The 17,070-nt window shown below is 41.2% G+C and overlaps 1 protein-coding gene across 8 annotated transcripts in view; it reads right to left on the reverse strand.

Moving 5' to 3' along the window:
* Nucleotides 1-16,651, reverse strand: part of lclat1 (lysocardiolipin acyltransferase 1) — a 29,265-nt gene extending 12,614 nt beyond the window's left edge. The window contains exons 1-8 of one of the 8 annotated variants that reach the window (XM_047811919.1): nucleotides 16,411-16,651; nucleotides 16,122-16,246; nucleotides 12,942-13,543; nucleotides 11,762-11,934; nucleotides 10,566-10,764; nucleotides 9,563-9,709; nucleotides 8,306-8,422; nucleotides 3,931-5,598 (exon numbers count right to left, since the gene is read on the reverse strand). In XM_047811919.1, coding sequence (XP_047667875.1) covers nucleotides 5,102-5,598; nucleotides 8,306-8,422; nucleotides 9,563-9,709; nucleotides 10,566-10,764; nucleotides 11,762-11,932 — 1,131 coding nt within the window. In that variant the 5' untranslated portion in view covers nucleotides 11,933-11,934; nucleotides 12,942-13,543; nucleotides 16,122-16,246; nucleotides 16,411-16,651 and the 3' untranslated portion in view covers nucleotides 3,931-5,101. Of the gene's footprint in view, nucleotides 1-3,930; nucleotides 5,599-8,305; nucleotides 8,423-9,562; nucleotides 9,710-10,565; nucleotides 10,765-11,761; nucleotides 11,935-12,941; nucleotides 13,544-16,121 lie in introns of those variants that run through there. The other 7 variants (XM_047811918.1, XR_007140308.1, XM_027168089.2 and 4 more) reach the window with 7 other exon arrangements.
* Nucleotides 16,652-17,070: the final 419 nt, after the last annotated feature.

A 17,070-nucleotide genomic window follows, 5' to 3' on the forward strand; every position in this document is an offset into this window, starting at 1 on the left:
CCACTGCTTCCCTCTTTCTACCCATCCCGAGACATCCAGAAATTGTACCAGCTCCGATTGTCTTCCAGTCCATGAAGATTTTGGACCTTAACTGAGATGAGGCCGACTTTTTGAGAATCCTGAGGCATCTAGAGGTGTTCCAGCTAAAGTTGATGAACTCCATGCGGTCTTTTGCATCAATACAACATTTATCAGACTGTATATTTATAATCGCTCCCTTCAGTGTCACCCATATGAGGATGAGGTTCCCCTTTGAGTCTGGTTCCTCTCAAGGTTTCTTCCTTCACCATTCAAGGGAGTTTTTCCTCCCCACAGTCACCTGAGTCACCTCAGACTTGTTCAATTATATTATTCTTTATAATAACCTTTTTCTCTATGTTTATGTTCTGCTATAAATCTGCTTTAAGATAAACTTATTATTATAGTTAATTTGCTATTGTTAACTGTTTCAAACTTTGTAATTATCATGAATGGGTTTGTCTGTTGTTGTTTTTAAAATGAAGATAGAAATATGAAGAATCTTAGCCCTCGATGTGGATTTATTTTCACATCCTCGTAACCTTTTACAAACGGGCGTATAACTGCCACGACCACACCACGAGGTCGGGTTCATGAGGTCATGTTTATGACTTACTAAATGTTTTAATTTTAACATCTTACAGAATAAAAACAACTCCAGTACCCACACACGCACACGATCAGTGATGTGTTTACAGAAGGAGTCTCCAGTGTCAGTGTTGTTCAACAGTTCAGAAAGTTATAACAAATGAGATCTGCTTTATCAAAGCAGAATTAGAAACATACAAAATCGCTCCTTCACAAATCTAATTTGTCTATTTTGAAGTTTTTGAAAACGCAAATCGCTAAACTCTTTACCCCAGCTATGGATAAAGCTATCACACTCTGGAGACTCATTCCTTACTGATAAAAAAAACAAATTTATATCTTTATTGAAGTCTTCATTTTATTTATACAGACATCCGTTTGAGTGAATGAGATGTTAATATAGAAACAAGAAAGCATTAAAACTTATATTCCCGTCCCTTATCTGACAGCAGTCACCTGGGAACGCTACACGCAACACGATCTCTCTAGAGGGGCAGAACTGTAGTATGGGGGCATCGTGTTAAGGCGTAAAGGTCAAAATTAAAATGTAACACAAAACGTTTTTTCCTTCATCTCCACAGCTAAGTAACAGTTAGGTCACGCTAACAGCCTCGTTCCCTGAGGTCTCTGCTTCTCTCCATGATGTCAAAACAGACAGGAAGCATGCGCACGCTTGGGTGTGTGTACACACAAACGAACACACACTCCACCCAGATCTCTAACAACAGCAGAAACAGAGTGAGGGGGGAAAAGGACATGGGCTGACTGCTTTGCATTGACATCACACATTCCCAAGCCTCTGTGGTTGTTGTCAAGGCAACAGCGTTTCACTTTTAAACGTGTCCTGTCTCTGTGTGTGTGTGTGTGTGTGTGTGTGAGAGAGAGACCACCATGACAAGATTCCCTACTTAGTGCACTATTTTGCCCTGGAAATTCCTATATGAACATATTACCCAGCATGGCTGTGTTCTAAACGCACAATGCACCAAGGCAACATGTGACCTGTGTAGGAAATAAGGTGATTTGGGAGGTGGGTAAAATTTTTGCAGTGATGTTTTGTGCATCTATGGTTTAGCTTATCGCTAACTGAAAGCTAGGTGTATAGAGCCTAGAAAGAAATGTTTGTGGTTTGGGATGCAGCCATGCAGAGTGTAGCATCTATTGTGGCCTGGATAGTGAGCATGGTTTGGGGTTGGGAAAGTGGCATGACGTGTATGGGGTCTACTCTATACTGTATATGTGGACTATGTAGTGAATAGGGTGAGCCTTCCACCCCGAGAGGATGAAAGTTTTTTGTTTTTCTTGATGTTTAAATGGTCTACATACAGTAGTGAACACTGGGTGTGAAGTTTGGGACACATCCATATTTAACTAATGGTAAGATGTTTGCCCTAATGTTTACGCAGACTTTGTGTATGTAGCCTGGAAATGTCTGTGTAGCTGTTTATAAGTAGCCTACATTTTAAACACCGTGTGTGCCACCCATAATGGTAAGTGAGTCACTGCGGTGATGTTTATGTTCATGATCGACAGAAAGGACGAGGCAGACGGATTAAAAGGTAGATATTTATTGCAGCATTGATCTTAACAGCATGAAGAAGACGAAGGTGACTGAAAATGTAAGTGTTCCTGAGGACAGCGTGAGAATCGCAAGCAAGAACATGACGTACACATGGAGACAATAAGAGGACGGTTGTGTGTATTAGGACCTGACCCATGTTTCCTATAATGCACCTGTAATGTCCTATAGGCAAGTTACATTCATAAACATTATGCGATTATGAATAAGCTCTAAAGGCTAAAATTATCTAGTGTTCTTGTGTGTGTGTGTGTGTGTGTGTGTGAGAGAGAGAGAGAACAGTGTTTATTTTCAAGCTGTAACTTATAATCGGTCGGACGGCTTTAGTTGATGGAGCAAAACCTTAAGAAGTTGTTTGAGAATAATACAGTAAGAGTAGTAAGCGTTCATGCTACAGGAAGCCTGCTTTGATATGTTCTTGATTTAATTAATCCTTTCTACTCATTTAGGCTTCACTCACTCACTCACTCACTCACTCACTCACTCACTCATTTTCTACCGCTTATCAGAACTACCTCGGGTCACGGGGAGCCTGTGCCTATTTCAGGCGTCATCGGGCATCAAGGCAGGATACACCCTGGACGGAGTGCCAACCCATCACAGGGCACACACACACACTGCGGACAATTTTCCAGAGATGCCAATCAACCTACCATGCATGTCTTTGGACCGGGGGAGGAAACCGGAGTACCCGGAGGAAACCCCCGAGGCACGGGGAGAACATGCAAACTCCACACACACAAGGTGGAGGTGGGAATCGAACCCCCGACCCTGGAGGTGTGAGGCGAACGTGCTACCCACTAAGCCCCCGTGCCCCCCCATTTAGGCTTCAAAATATGCAAATCTTTTAAACTCACCCAAGCAATTAATAGGAGATTTACACACAATCTCAGCTATTATTTGCAAATCAGGGAGCGTTTAAGAAGAAGTGCTTTGATGCCTGTGATCGCAGTCATATTCTCTGTGTTGCTGTTAAGCCCAACTGAAGCAAATCTGTTAGAGTATGGATGATACATGCATTTTCAGCTCCGTAATCAGTCAGGGCCCCATTGAACGTGTGTCAGAAATCATATCTGGCAAAGCATACGAGTATAATTTTCTTTATCACAGTGGCTGGATTTTGCTCTAAAATGTGCTGCACTGGTAAAACATGTAAACTGTCAATCATTACCTCATTACACTCTTTGTTTTCCCTGGATGAAGATCACATAATGTAAGACAAGCATTGAGTTACATGTCTCTCTCTCTCTCCCTCTCTCTCACACACACACACACACACACACACACACACACAGTTTGAATGGACCGTCACATGACGTGAGAAAAATTAGGGTTTACATTAGTTTGTTGAAAGATATCAAGTAAATCTTAATTGGTGTGTGTGTGTGTGTGTGGTCCTGTAAAACCATCCTATGAAACCCTCTCCTCCATCAGACTGATGAATGGCGTCAGACTCTTGGCAAAAACCTCCATTGCATTTTTTTGTGACACACACACGAGCCCCATCCCAAACTTTACATCTCAATACCAACATCGTTACTTCCAACAGGTACTGGGACAATAGCCGAGCCGGTTTTCTAGGGCACTAAATATCCTTATACACCAATAAGTAGATTCTCCCCATCTAACGTATGCGGTAGTCATTATTCCTTAATAATAAAGAACCAGGAAATGGCTTCATTCCCAAATGGCTTCATATGCACTTGGTAGAAAGTGAGTCATATATATATATATATATATATATGATTATATATATACTTTTTTTTTTTGCTAGGGCAACAAGACGATATATGAACGCTCCCTTATTTCTACAACTTCACATGATCTGAATTCCTTTAATAAGGGCACTAGTGAACTAGTCATAGGTTCTATGAGTAAACCAATGTTCCATGCATTCTTTATGCACCATTTTGGACTAAGCTACCAAAACCCAAATCCTAAGCCCTACCTCATGCATGCAAAAAAAACAGAGGAGTCATTTGGGACGGAGCCATTTCCGCCCCCGAATGATGCTACAGACCTTATGTAAATTACAAACCAGTCCACAATGCATCTACGTGCAAATACACGGCTGTGTGTTATTTATTTATCTGTAGATTCTATAGCAACCATCTTATATATATATATATATATAAGAGGTTAAGGCAGATTTGTATATAAAGCTGTCCTGGGTGCTGTTCTTCACAGAACATTTCTTAACTACTAACTAAGGTAGTACTTGGAGAAGGAGCTGAAAAACTGTTCTTCTCCGAACGGCGACGTTTTGGTTTCGTGCAAAAAGCTTTTAAAGCCGTTCACCCTCCACCGTTTAATCTTGACGTTTGGGACGCAGCCAGAGATGAGCATCGTTACATTCTTTCCTGAAAATAGGCATATATTTAACTATAAGTGCTTTTTTCCCCCTTAACTTCACCTTAATTTGGTTGGCTACATCAAGGAGACACCGACGAATATCGGTGCTAGCTTTGTGCTATGAGTTCAGAACTTTAAAGCTAATCGATAAAAAAGAAAAATAAGAAATGAGCTTTTAAAAAAGTTGCAAAAAAAAAAACTCCAAGGTAATCAAAATAAATATGTCAGCACATAAATTGAAAAATAAATGTGTGAGACATGGGAGAAACACAAGTGGATAAAAATGTGCGTGCGCACACACACACACACACACATTCCTCATACACAGTGAAAATTGTAAAATGATACGTTTCCAGCACTGTAGATTAAGTTTTTCCTGTTTCAGGCAGCGAGGAATCATGCACACTCCTTTATCACTCCCTTTCTTCCCAGCTGTTGTGTTCACTATGCAGTACACACTTGAGTCCAGAAGGGGGCTCCACTTCCTGCACAATAAAAAAAAGAGACAGAGAGAGAGAGAGAGAGAGAGAGAGAGAGAGGGGGAGAGAGAGAAAGAGAGATATCTCAGTCTCTCTTTCTTCCTGGCATATCATTCGTTCTTTTCAGGCGTTGATGACACGCCAGCTCGATCATCTCGACCCCACCCATGACTTTTTGCTGAACCAGGAAGAAAATCAGCACCACCAGGAAATAGATACGCAAAGGCATCCAGAGCCAGAGTCCCAGAAAGCAAAAGGCGATGAAGGCGTTCCAGTAGCACAGCGACACGGCTTTGATCACCGCCACTCTCAGCTCACTCTTGCAGGGTGGGACGCGGGCATCGGCTTTGTCGAAGCGCTCAGAGCTGTAAAAGGAGCGCAGGCGCTTTTCTTTCTCCATCCAGCGCTCCTGGCACCAGGTCTGGAGGGCGGTGGTATCCTCGGGCAGAGAGGACACCGGGTAACGACGGACGTGAAAGTGGATCTGGCGCGGGAAGGTGCCGGCCAGCAGGTGGCGCTCTGTCTGAGGGGCGCTGTGAGGGTATGCAACGGTGATGTCATGCAGCGCGTCCAGATTGTCCCCTGTATAACACACAAGTAGTGAGATGACATGAGATCTTTTTTCATGCACAACTTACGTTGCGTTAAATGTCTAGTCCTTAAATTCGACCAAGCGTTGTAAATTATAGAAAGTTAGTCAGTAGTTTAGAAATATTGAAAATAGTCTTAAAACACAGTAGTATTAAATAAACAATGGAATTATTTAAATAAAAAATAAGTGAATCTTGACCAGGAATATTAATTTAAAAAAAAAAGTCAGTAGTACTGAAGTACTGAAAAGGAAAAGGCAGTATTAGATATTGGCCTTGGATGATAAAGTATTAAGTATTATGAGTCAGCAGATTTGAAGCAAGCAGTACTATTACTAGTTCTACAATAAAAAAAAATATATAGATATTATTTGGAGGTAAAAAAAAATTAATTCGGTAGCTTTGACGTTTCAAAGGTAGTACTAACAAAATTACAGTACTGAAAGTTATAATAAAAGTATTGAAAAATAATCACTACAGAAAAACAGGCTAGTCGTCTAAAAACGTTACAACTTCTGTATTGAAGAAGAGCTGAACATTTGTCTGTAGTACTGAACTACTGAAAAGTGGTGCAATCGACATCTTTTCTCTCAGTAAGTCACCTGCGTTGAAAGGGTTCTAACCCCGTAGTTCTGTCGACCGGAGTAAAAGTAGAAGAAATGCGTCAGTGCCGCATGATTGATCATCGGAATATTTATGTATAGGTTCGATTTTTGCAATTATGGCTTGAGCTTTTGTATTATCAGCGCAACACGCAGACATGATACCATCAGACTCTTCACATCGTCTCGCCTGATGAATCAACCTCGTCCCTGAAGACGAGCTCCTCAGAATAATCTGCACTAGTGTACTAGAGTTTCACTGGCTGCAAAAAAAAAGAGCATTCATAACGTTGTTAGCTGCGGTTTACCGAAAAAAACAAAAAAAAAAAACACACTCAACCTCGTGTATTTTCGGCAAAGTGCCTGAGCGTAACGTAATGCTCGTTAAACATAGCACGTTGATCTCCACCAACACACACTTCGGGCTGCTTCCAGAAGCCAAGCCTGCCAGGATCAAAGCATGGCCAATGTGTTTATTGGATGACTTGCCTAGACACACACACACACACACACACACACACACACACAAACACACACACGTTCCTGGAACAGTATCTCTTGGGTGTGACGTCAGAGAGTTTGACACCTGTTTAATGGCACATTAGTATCGTCCAGCTCCGATTGCTTCACACAGCTGTACGGATGCATGCCAGGGTTACCGCAGTGTGTGTGTGTGTGTGTGTGTGTGTGTGTGTGTGTGTGTGTGTGTGTGTGAAATGCCTTGTGCTGTGCTACAATTAAGATTACCTGGAATATTGACGAGTTCTTATTAAAGCAGAAACAGTTTATCCCAGTCAGATATGACAAGGGTCAAACACCAGCTAGGCTACTGATGAGCATACGTGGTGAAGTGATGAGCAGTTCTATGTGGTTTGTATTAATAAAGAGAAAAATTGGAATATTACTTAATACAGTCTTAATATTATCGTGTCATCATTATAATTACATATAATTATTATCGCTACTTAACTAGACACTGTCCTTTTTCATGTGACGCTGACTTTCTAACATCATGTTGTTTCTTTCCCCAGAACGGACGTGCTGGTGATGCACCGCAAAATGTGGAGATTGCACCTTCCCAGGGGTGCAGGAAATCGGGCGGAGGAAACTCTGATCATTAGCGCAGCGCTTAGAGACGCTGAAATGCTCGAGTCATGGGAAAGAGTGTCGCAACTGCATGATTTTTGCTCCGTCCTTCTCCATCTTGTTACACCGGGGATTAGTTTCTGTCTTTGGGGTTGTTTAGATTTTTTTGTATTTATAAAAATACCATATTTAACACGGACGGGTGTGTGTGTGTGTGTGTGTTTAAAAGACACAACAATAAAAAATACTTTGAAATAGAAATCCATTACAATCCATGGCCTTTTTCCTTAAAATCCCTTAGAATATTAGTTTTAGCGTAAAACATGGCGGAAATCCTGGGAATTAGCCAGCGGTACTGAAATAGTAAAATGCAGCCAGTGATACTAAGCACTAAAAGTTTGCCAGTTGTGTCAAAATGCTTACAATTTGCCTACTTATGATGTCCTGAAGCACTGGAAATTCTACAAGAGTAGTACTAAACAAAGTACTAAAAAAAATTGTTCAAGCATAACAAAGTACAAACAAACCAGTACTGCAGAAGTACTTAAAATCAGACAGTAGTGCTGAAATACTTAACGATGGAAGTACTGATAATGGACCGGGTGTAGTAATGTGCAGAAAACAGATCGGTACTTTTGAGGTATTTAAAAGAGTCTTGAGGTATTGAGGTATTAAAAAAGCTAAGGGAACCGATGTATAGAAAATGAGTAATTAGTACTGAAAAACAACCAAGTGTATATATTGAAGTATAGAAATGGTTTTAAAGAACGAAAATAGACAGCTGAACTGTAGAAAATGAGTCAGCAGTATTGAGGTATAATATAATAATAATAATATAATCGGCTAGTGGTACTTCCTCTATTGTCCGTAGTGTGTGACTGAAAAGCAGCCGATCGTTTTAAGTTATGGTTGAAAATAAACCAAAGCTATTTAAGTACTGAAACAGTTTCGGTAGTAATGAAGAATGAAGCACTAGGCAGTAGCACATCGATGACTGAGGCCCGTCCTGACCTTTGCGGAGTTGTTCCACTATGAAGGTGAAGCCGGTGGTGCGTGGGTGCAGGACGTACTCATACTTTGGCAGGCCGTTCTTCTCCGCGTACTCGTCACTTCTGGCGCGAGTGTTATCTACACAAGAACAAAAACGTTTAGAATACTTAACTTACACCCTGAACATCTTTTTACAAATGCTAGTCAAAATTTCTAATTTAATGCTTGAGATTTTCTTGTAATTACGTCTATAACTGAGATTTTTCTCGTTCGTTAAAGTCCTGGGGTTTTACTGTGCGACAAACAGCATCATAACAGTCTGCTAATAAACGCTGCGCTAATCCTTCAGCGGTCTTCGAATGCCACCTGACGGAGCACCAGCTATACTGCCTTACATAGCCATCAGCTGACTGAGGTCACCATGTTCACGCTCTGACACGAATCGCACACTTGACCGGTAATTAGATCAGGACTTTCTGATCCCCTCTGGGCTTCTACAGAGGGGATTAAGTGCTTCATTCCTCCTGGCTGCAGAGAGACAAAGAGAGACAGACACACTAAGTCCACTAAAATGAAGATGTCACTGTTGGACAGGTCTCAAAATCTCTTTTAAAGCCCGGGCTATAAATAGGATCGGACAGATGCCGGGAGGTCACATGCAGCTTTTGAATAAAATAAATAATTGTATGTATGCGTGTATGCTCAGACTTGTCTATCTGCACAGCACACTGTAACAATAAATAGATAACTCTCGTTAAAATATGTAGCTATAAATAGAAAATACTAACAAGTGATAGAAATCCAATCGTAGCTATAGAACAGACAAAAATCAGACCTTTTTAATGATAAGCCTTCTGGATGTTGATACAGTTCTGTTTAATTTGCAATCCACTTAGTTTGCCGTTTTCTAAAATCGTTTACGTACAAGAGGGATTGCGGGGACCTTCGATGGTTTTACACACAGCTTGCATTTTCTGCCAATCTGAATACATTTTGTCATGAAAAGTCAGCACATTTACAAGGCGGCGGCAAAAAGGGGTTGTGATTTCTGTCGATTTCTTGGAAGAGGATCACATAGTGGGCGAAAAAAAAAACCAAACACATTTTCTTTGACTCGTTCATATGATTTTAAAGCAAAGTTAGCAAGTCAGCAGAGAATGTTGGTTACCATGACAACTGCGGTTTTATCTATAATGGCTGTCTGAAATGTTATGGGTAGATACACAGATGTAGTTGAGACAATTTGTCTGTGTGTGTGTGTGTGTGTGTTTGTCTCACCCGTGAGGTCAGTGCCCTCAGGAAAAATCAGTAGCTGCAGTGGTTGCCTAATATCACAGAAGTACTCCAGCATATTGGCAAGATGATTCTGATCCTCCTCCCACTTGCGATGGATGAAGATGAATGAAGCTACCTGCATCGCCCAGCCTTCAAACACACACATGTACAATCATTCTTTCTTCAACTGTGGTGTCAATATTATGAGCAATGTGGTTACACTGAAATCAATGGATAACCAATATTACCCCCAAATACAGCCACACACACACACTCCCAACACACATGCACTCAACACACACACACAACACCCACACTCAACACACACCCAACCACACACCCCACAGGAAGTCAAGATCCTGAGACTAGACAGGAGAAATGCCACGGTTGTCACAACGTCAACAAGAAGCGATGACGTGAGGAAGGACACGAAACGGACAACAAACTACTGTAATTTGCCCGTTGCTATAAAGCCATGTAATTTATTGACGACTTGCTCGGATGTATCGCCTGTCAGTCTGCATGATAGATTCCCCGTTACACAACATGGTAATTACAAACCGAATAAACATCTAACTATTGCTACGAGTGCTTCCACGTGATACGCTGTGTACACACGTATATGCGTATGCCACTCTGTCCTTACAGGCATATGCTCTATAGAAACACAAGCACGGTGTATTAGGAAGAGTTACTGTTACTAGTGTTTTATTCCCATTACAGCACAGCAATTCACCAACAATGTCCGTCCGTCCGTCCATTGTCTGTACGCGGCACCACATGGAGTCTAACTTAGCAATTTGAACAAGTAAACGCTGAACAGCTACAGGCTGGAGAAACAAATCTGATTTTCTCCTGCAGTTTGTGGAGGAAAATATCAAATGTAGGAAGGAAATTAAATCTGACTTGATGTGGAAATGTGAGCTGAACATTTAGAGGGTTGAAGGGTTGAAGTGTGTGGGTGTGATAGTGTGGGTGGGGATGGGGGATGCGGCAGCTCGCTAACCAAAACCAGGCACGGCTTTCAGAGTCGCTTTGAGGCAGATCTTCTCCAGACGCAGGTAGCTGTGCCTCAGCAGGCAGCACCAGAGAAACATCCAGTCCAGACGCGTGCGATGGTTCATGATGATCACGCTGCGCTCCCCGGGAACAAACCCGTCACCCGTGATGATCACCTTCACCCCAAACACCAGCTCCAACAGAGCCTGGAAGGACAATAAATAAATAAATAAATACAGCAACAATAATATAGTGGAACTATTAATCATTAATATAACCTCATCTGACCAATCAAAAGCTGGCTGTAGCTGCTGTAACATATCAGAGAACAGAAACTCGCTTGTTTCACGGAGCTTGTTCCTGTGGCATTAAACAACATGAAATGTAGCTAAGTTATGACATAATACGTAGCTATGTTCCGAAATTAAACGTAGCTACGTTACGGCATAAAATGTAGCAAAATTACAACACTGAACGTAGTGAAATGACATCATTAAATGTAGCAATATCACAACATTGACGTTGTAAAATTTCAAAATGAAACATAGCCAAATTAAGACATTAAACATGCCTAGGTTATGACGTTATGAGATTAAACGTAGCCATGTTATGACATTAAATGTTGCGTAACTGCAATATTAAATGCAGCTGTTAAAACATGTAACTATAAACATAGTTACATAACATTAAACAAAGCAAAATTTCAACATTAATCCTAGCAATATTACAACATTAATTACAGCAAAGTTACGAGATTAAAGTTGCAAAATCTTGTCATTAAACGTGTCTGTTTTTGTTACGAGGGCACCTCGTTATCCTTCTAACCCACAGGCTGTCTGACAGAATTACTGAGACTTCATTATAAAACAGTTCAGATACTGAATTTTTCCTGACTCTGATACACGCTGTGATCAGATCTCACCTGCTTCCTCGGAGTGACATGGTGTTGAGTAAACAAAAGCCAAGCAATTTATCAGTGAAACATGTTACACATTTCATTTTCCACATGCGGGACCAGAGACTTTATTTAGGAAACATCAGGAATGGACACTCCGTGCATGTTTTTACGGTTAGACTGCGTCGCGTTCCTGATGCATGGGAATGATGATGACCTTGATGACTAAGGCCATATTGTAAAGAGGTTTAATACGATATACGACATGGTATTTAACAGCACTAATGAGTGTGTGTGTGTGTGTGTACCACAGGCAGTGTGAGCCAGGTGGCCACGATGCGGTCTGTAAGCCAGCGGTACCAGGCCGGAGACAGCAGCATGAAGGGCAGCGCCGGACCCAACATGAACACACTGCCAAAAAAACTGCTCAGGAAGAGCGTGAGGATGAAATACACGCCTCTGATGGACACCGTCGCCATGCCTGAGACACAGATAGACAGACAGACAGATTACTCAGTCAGACAGTACGCAACGGGACACAGTGACTGGATTATTGACCTCAGAGAGAAAAGTGGAGCAGTACGAATGACGGAAAGAACATGAAGCGTGTTTATTTGGAAAATCGATACTGGGTCAGTCGTTACGTAGAATTCAGGGTGTTAATGACTGGAAACCTTTAATAGATGGAGGGGGGGGGGGGGATCTATGTTTTAGTCCTGAACCCTCCAACAACAACAACAGCAGCAGCAACCTGTTTTTGGTCTTTTGATTAAAAGCATGATCATTTACAATTAAAATAAAAAAAATAAATAAAACCTCTCACTTTTTGACAAAATGTATCGAAAGTTGCTAAACATTAATTTTCTTTTTAAAAAGATGTATTTTAAAATAAAAAATAAAAACCTTTCAAATCTATCATTTGCGCAGATTTTATTTCCCTTGTTTCTTTTCGACTTGAATATTTACTTATAAAAATAGGAATTTTATAAATACGTTTGGTCAGATTTCAGTTTTGTTCTGAAGCCAGAGAGATTTATTTTCCCACATACACAATCTGTTTTTGGGTTCTCTTACGTGTCCTTACACACCTGACGCTTTGATCTTTTTTATTATACCGACTTTATGTGTTCATTCAACCCCAGCCTTGACTTTCTGTTTAGTCGTGACTCGGCACAAGACGTGGTTACGGAATCGTTTATCCGTTTCCTGCCTTCGCCAATGGAAAATATGAAATCCAAGAGCGAAGGCTATGATGATGACTCGGCACAAACTGATTACATTCCCACATTTGGGACTCAGAGTCCAAATGGGTTCACACACACACACACACACACACACACACACACACACACACACACACACACACACACACACACATGAACCTCTGAAACCTCTGGACAGTGGGTGGTGGTTTGTCAAGTGGAAAGATTGTGTTTTTGTTGGGTCTGCATGAGGTCGGGGAAAAAAAAAAGAAGTAGAAATACTTTCCATTATGGGAACAGGAAACAAGCGGGTAGATTCACAGCTGACTCCGCATTCTCCGACTCGGATCTGAGCGCTCTTGGCTGCACGCGTAACGCGCCACGGCTCGCCCGTGACCCACACCAGTGTTTCTCGGCACTTTTAGCTAATTACCAACAAAAAATGACCCTTTTGTCTTCGCTGTTAAATTAAACTCCACTCTTCATTACTCTTCTGGGAAAATTTCCACTAGATGCTGGATTGTGGCTGTGTGGAGGTTTGTGTTCCTTCAGCTACAAGAGCATTAGTAAAGAACAGACACTGGTGTCAGGATGATGAGAAGACTCCAGTTCATCCCAGTGGGGTTGATTCAGAATCGGGGCTTTGTAAAGTTCTTTATCAACTTTAACATGACGGCTTTGTGCACCGGGGCATCGTCGTGCCGAAAAATGTTCTTGTATTCAGCACTTGTTCTCGTCTCACTTTAAGTAAAGGTCATATATCTCCATCATACTCAGGATGAGGTCATTGTGATTATAACTACAACTAAAAAGTCAAAGACAACAGTCAATGAGGCATGAGTGGAAAATCTTCAGATAGAAGTGTTACAGTGGTCACAGGCTCTTGATCTGCTGAACAATGACAAGGAGAAAAAAAAAATCAGAAGACTTTGGTCTCGCGCTCTCTCTCTCTCTCACTCACACACACACACACACACACACACACACACACACACACACACACACACACACACACACACACACAGTTAATTACTGTCTGTGTGCTGATGAGGGAGGGCTGTGGGAGGCCTGGAAACTCTGCTTTGTTGATTTTTTTTTTCCACCCAGCTGCATGACAACATCTACACAGTGAGTGAGGCGCCAGGACACACACACACACACACACACACACACACACACACACACACACACAATCACATCTGTGTCTGTGAAGATTAATGATTAAAGTGTGTATCATTCCCCGAGTCACGTGCCTACCTTGTTAAGGGTCACGTCTTGTAAGAGAAACACAATGTCAGTGTGCACGTATCCACCAAACCTACCCAAGCCACCAATTTTGCACTAATCAAATTAAAAAAAAAGAAAAGAAAAGTGTTTATGCTAACAAGAGTGGACACAGGACAATTGGATCTTCCATTAGAGGTAGTGGCAGTGAATCGTATTACGACACGCACATGGAAACAGGGTTCAAGCGACTTGTGAGCTCTTTCAGGGTTATTGCCATCACGCTGCAGACTGAAACCTCATTCAAATTCTCGAACGGTTGGCGCTACGATCTACGAATAGATCTACGACTACCTACAGATATCAGACTCTTTCCTCGTTTCCTTTCCCGTTCTCGTCCTCGTGCCATTTTTATTTCCGTCGTACACGCCGCAGTGGTCCATTCCCTTCCTCTGACTCAGGTTAAGATCAGGTTAAGGACTGTTTCTCCTGGATTGATTTCCACCGTATTTGCCAATGGAAAATATGACATCCTAGAACGATGACTCGGAATAAAAACAAGCGTATTGCGTTGCAGGGCGGTGAGCCGCGTCTGAGCGTGGAAACGATTATCGGAACAAGGCTATGTAGGATTATCATAATCAAAGGTTCGTCTTTAAATAAACTCGTTTCCAAAGGATTGGAGGTGTCAAGCGTCTTCCAACGCTTCCATCAAACGCAATAAACAAACTCCCAGGTCCATATACATACCCTGCAATTACAAATCAGTAATGTTTTCTTCTCTGTGAATTGAATAATTGGAGAGACGAGTCATTTTCCATGCATCTTTAGTCTTGCACCTTAAGTGAAATCGCAAACTCAGATGAGTCGAGTGGGTTTTCCACAGCCATCACAACGATCGCTTGCAAAAACAAAACGCTACAGGAGACTCGACACCTTCCGCAAATCCCATGAGGACTTTACTCGACGTGCAGGAAGTAAAAACTTCTCGGGTTCAAGTGCAACACGACGTAGTTGTTAACAACACGTTCTTTTATTCTTTCAGCTTGAACAAGGCTCGATATCGAATCTGAACACAATTATCAACACAGACGTGTGAAATAGATTCAGGAATGGCTCAATTCAGAAGGTCAGCGGGCTTTCCACTGTGTGCAAGTCTTCAGGAGTAACATGGCAAGCCGGTTCCTTCTTTAGCCTTTATGCGACTAAAAGAGAGAATTCTGAGAGAGAGAGAAAGTGAGCTGTAGGTGATGGAACAACTATTTTTAAATATCAATATGCAACTTGCTTTGTGGATGTTCCACAACAATACAGGCAACAATAAATGGATTATAAACCATTTCTTACTGAAAATTTGCTAAAACGAATAAGGAATTGAGGATGTGATATAAGAGAACAATCAACATATGCAGCAATAACATCGCAAAAAAATCTTTACATCATTCAGATGTCCAAAAATGACCTGCACCTACATGCAAATAATAAAAAAAAAAAAACATTCATTTCCTGAGTCTGTACCGTACAAGGGTTTCTAGGACGTTTTTCCTGAAAAGTGTCTTGTCTTATCTCATCACGATATCAAGCGCAATCTTCAGAGCCGTGCCACGCTGGTCACGAAAGCAATAAGATCACAGAGTGCGGCTGATTACGGATGGAAATTGTGGCATCAGCACAGTTTCTCCCTCATCACCTCTTCGATGGGGCTTTTATTTAGCTTATTAAGCAAGCCAAAGACTTGACTTTTCATCCTGAGGCTTCCCTTCTGCCCGTGTGAATCAACTTGTGTGCTTTTGGATGTTTCCGTAAGAATCAACAGTACAACGATATGAGGGTCTAGATTGATCTGATCAATAAATATCCAAAAAAAAAAAAAAAATCGAACATCATATCGAACATCGTATCGAACGTCATATCAACTCAAAATTAAAATGCCTGTGGCTGACAAATTGACTATATAAATTAAAATTTTTTTAAAAAATATTACCAGTCCATTAAATATTCGTCCCAAATGGCACCACACTGTTTTCTCCACCCTATATATTGCATTAAATTGACAAATAAAAAAAAACAACAATTTGTTATTGAGCCCATAATTTAGTTTTAGTGAGGTTGACATTATAAATCGTTAGCATGGTGAGTTTAGCTAAATTAGCTCATTCAGACGTGAGGTTTACTGAGTTACACGTTTTAATATAGAATAAACAATTACATGGTTTATATTGCTAAACATCTTTAAACTCACCTGAATTTATGTTTTATTTCTTTCTTCAAACTTCCGGTTTGATGGCGACACGGAAGCGAAGGATGCTGTTAGCTGGTTAGCTAGGTGGCTAACAACATAGCACCCACCTAGCCCAGGTTCCGCAACTGTTCTTCACAAAACAAAACAAAAAAGATTTTAACGACAACATTTAGCACCCGAAATGTATAAAGGCGAGAGATAAGGTTTAATCCCGTAGGTCTAACTAAGAAGCAACGTCATTGTTTAGTAAAGAGGTGAACGCAGACGTAGCATCATGCTAGCGAGTCACCTATTAGCCAGGTTGCTAGGGCTAAGAAGTTAAAGCGGAGTCAGAACATCTTCAGAGCTTTTTAGTTCAGCTAAAAAATAAAGTCTCTTTTCTTGAGTAAAGACGCCGAGATTCTTAAATTTCAAGCGGATGTAAATCTTGAGGATGTTGAGATTGTTGTGGACGCCATGGCTTTATCCTCTTATTTAACCTGCTGGTTGTCAGTAGGGGCCGCCGTTCGGTAGCTAGTCAGCTCCAAAAATACTGGCACCCTTCATATTCTTCAAGCACTTCTTCAGAAATTGCTGTATTAGTTATCGTTATACTCGGATAAGCGGTAGAAAATGAGTTAGTGAGTTATCGTTATACACAAAAAAAATGTAGGGAAATGGGTTTTGAAGTTTCCGTGTTTTTTATAGGGACCTGCAAAGTGAACGTAAACCTTAATTTTTATTGGTTAGTAAGTGCATTATTTGTTCAAGTTCATCCTGGGAGAGATCAGGACCCACCATCAAGACCAGTAAATGACAATTTGAGCAACTGATGGTTAAGGGCCTTGTTTAGGAGCCCAGCAGTGGCAACTTGGTGGACCTAGGATTCAAACCCACAACCTTCCAATTGGTAGACCAACATCTTAACCACTAGGCTACCACATCCACCCACAACCGTGTACCACGTTAA

The sequence above is a fragment of the Tachysurus fulvidraco genome, chromosome 4, assembly GCF_022655615.1.
Source record: "Tachysurus fulvidraco isolate hzauxx_2018 chromosome 4, HZAU_PFXX_2.0, whole genome shotgun sequence".
NCBI classification, from domain to species: Eukaryota; Metazoa; Chordata; class Actinopteri; order Siluriformes; family Bagridae; genus Tachysurus; species Tachysurus fulvidraco.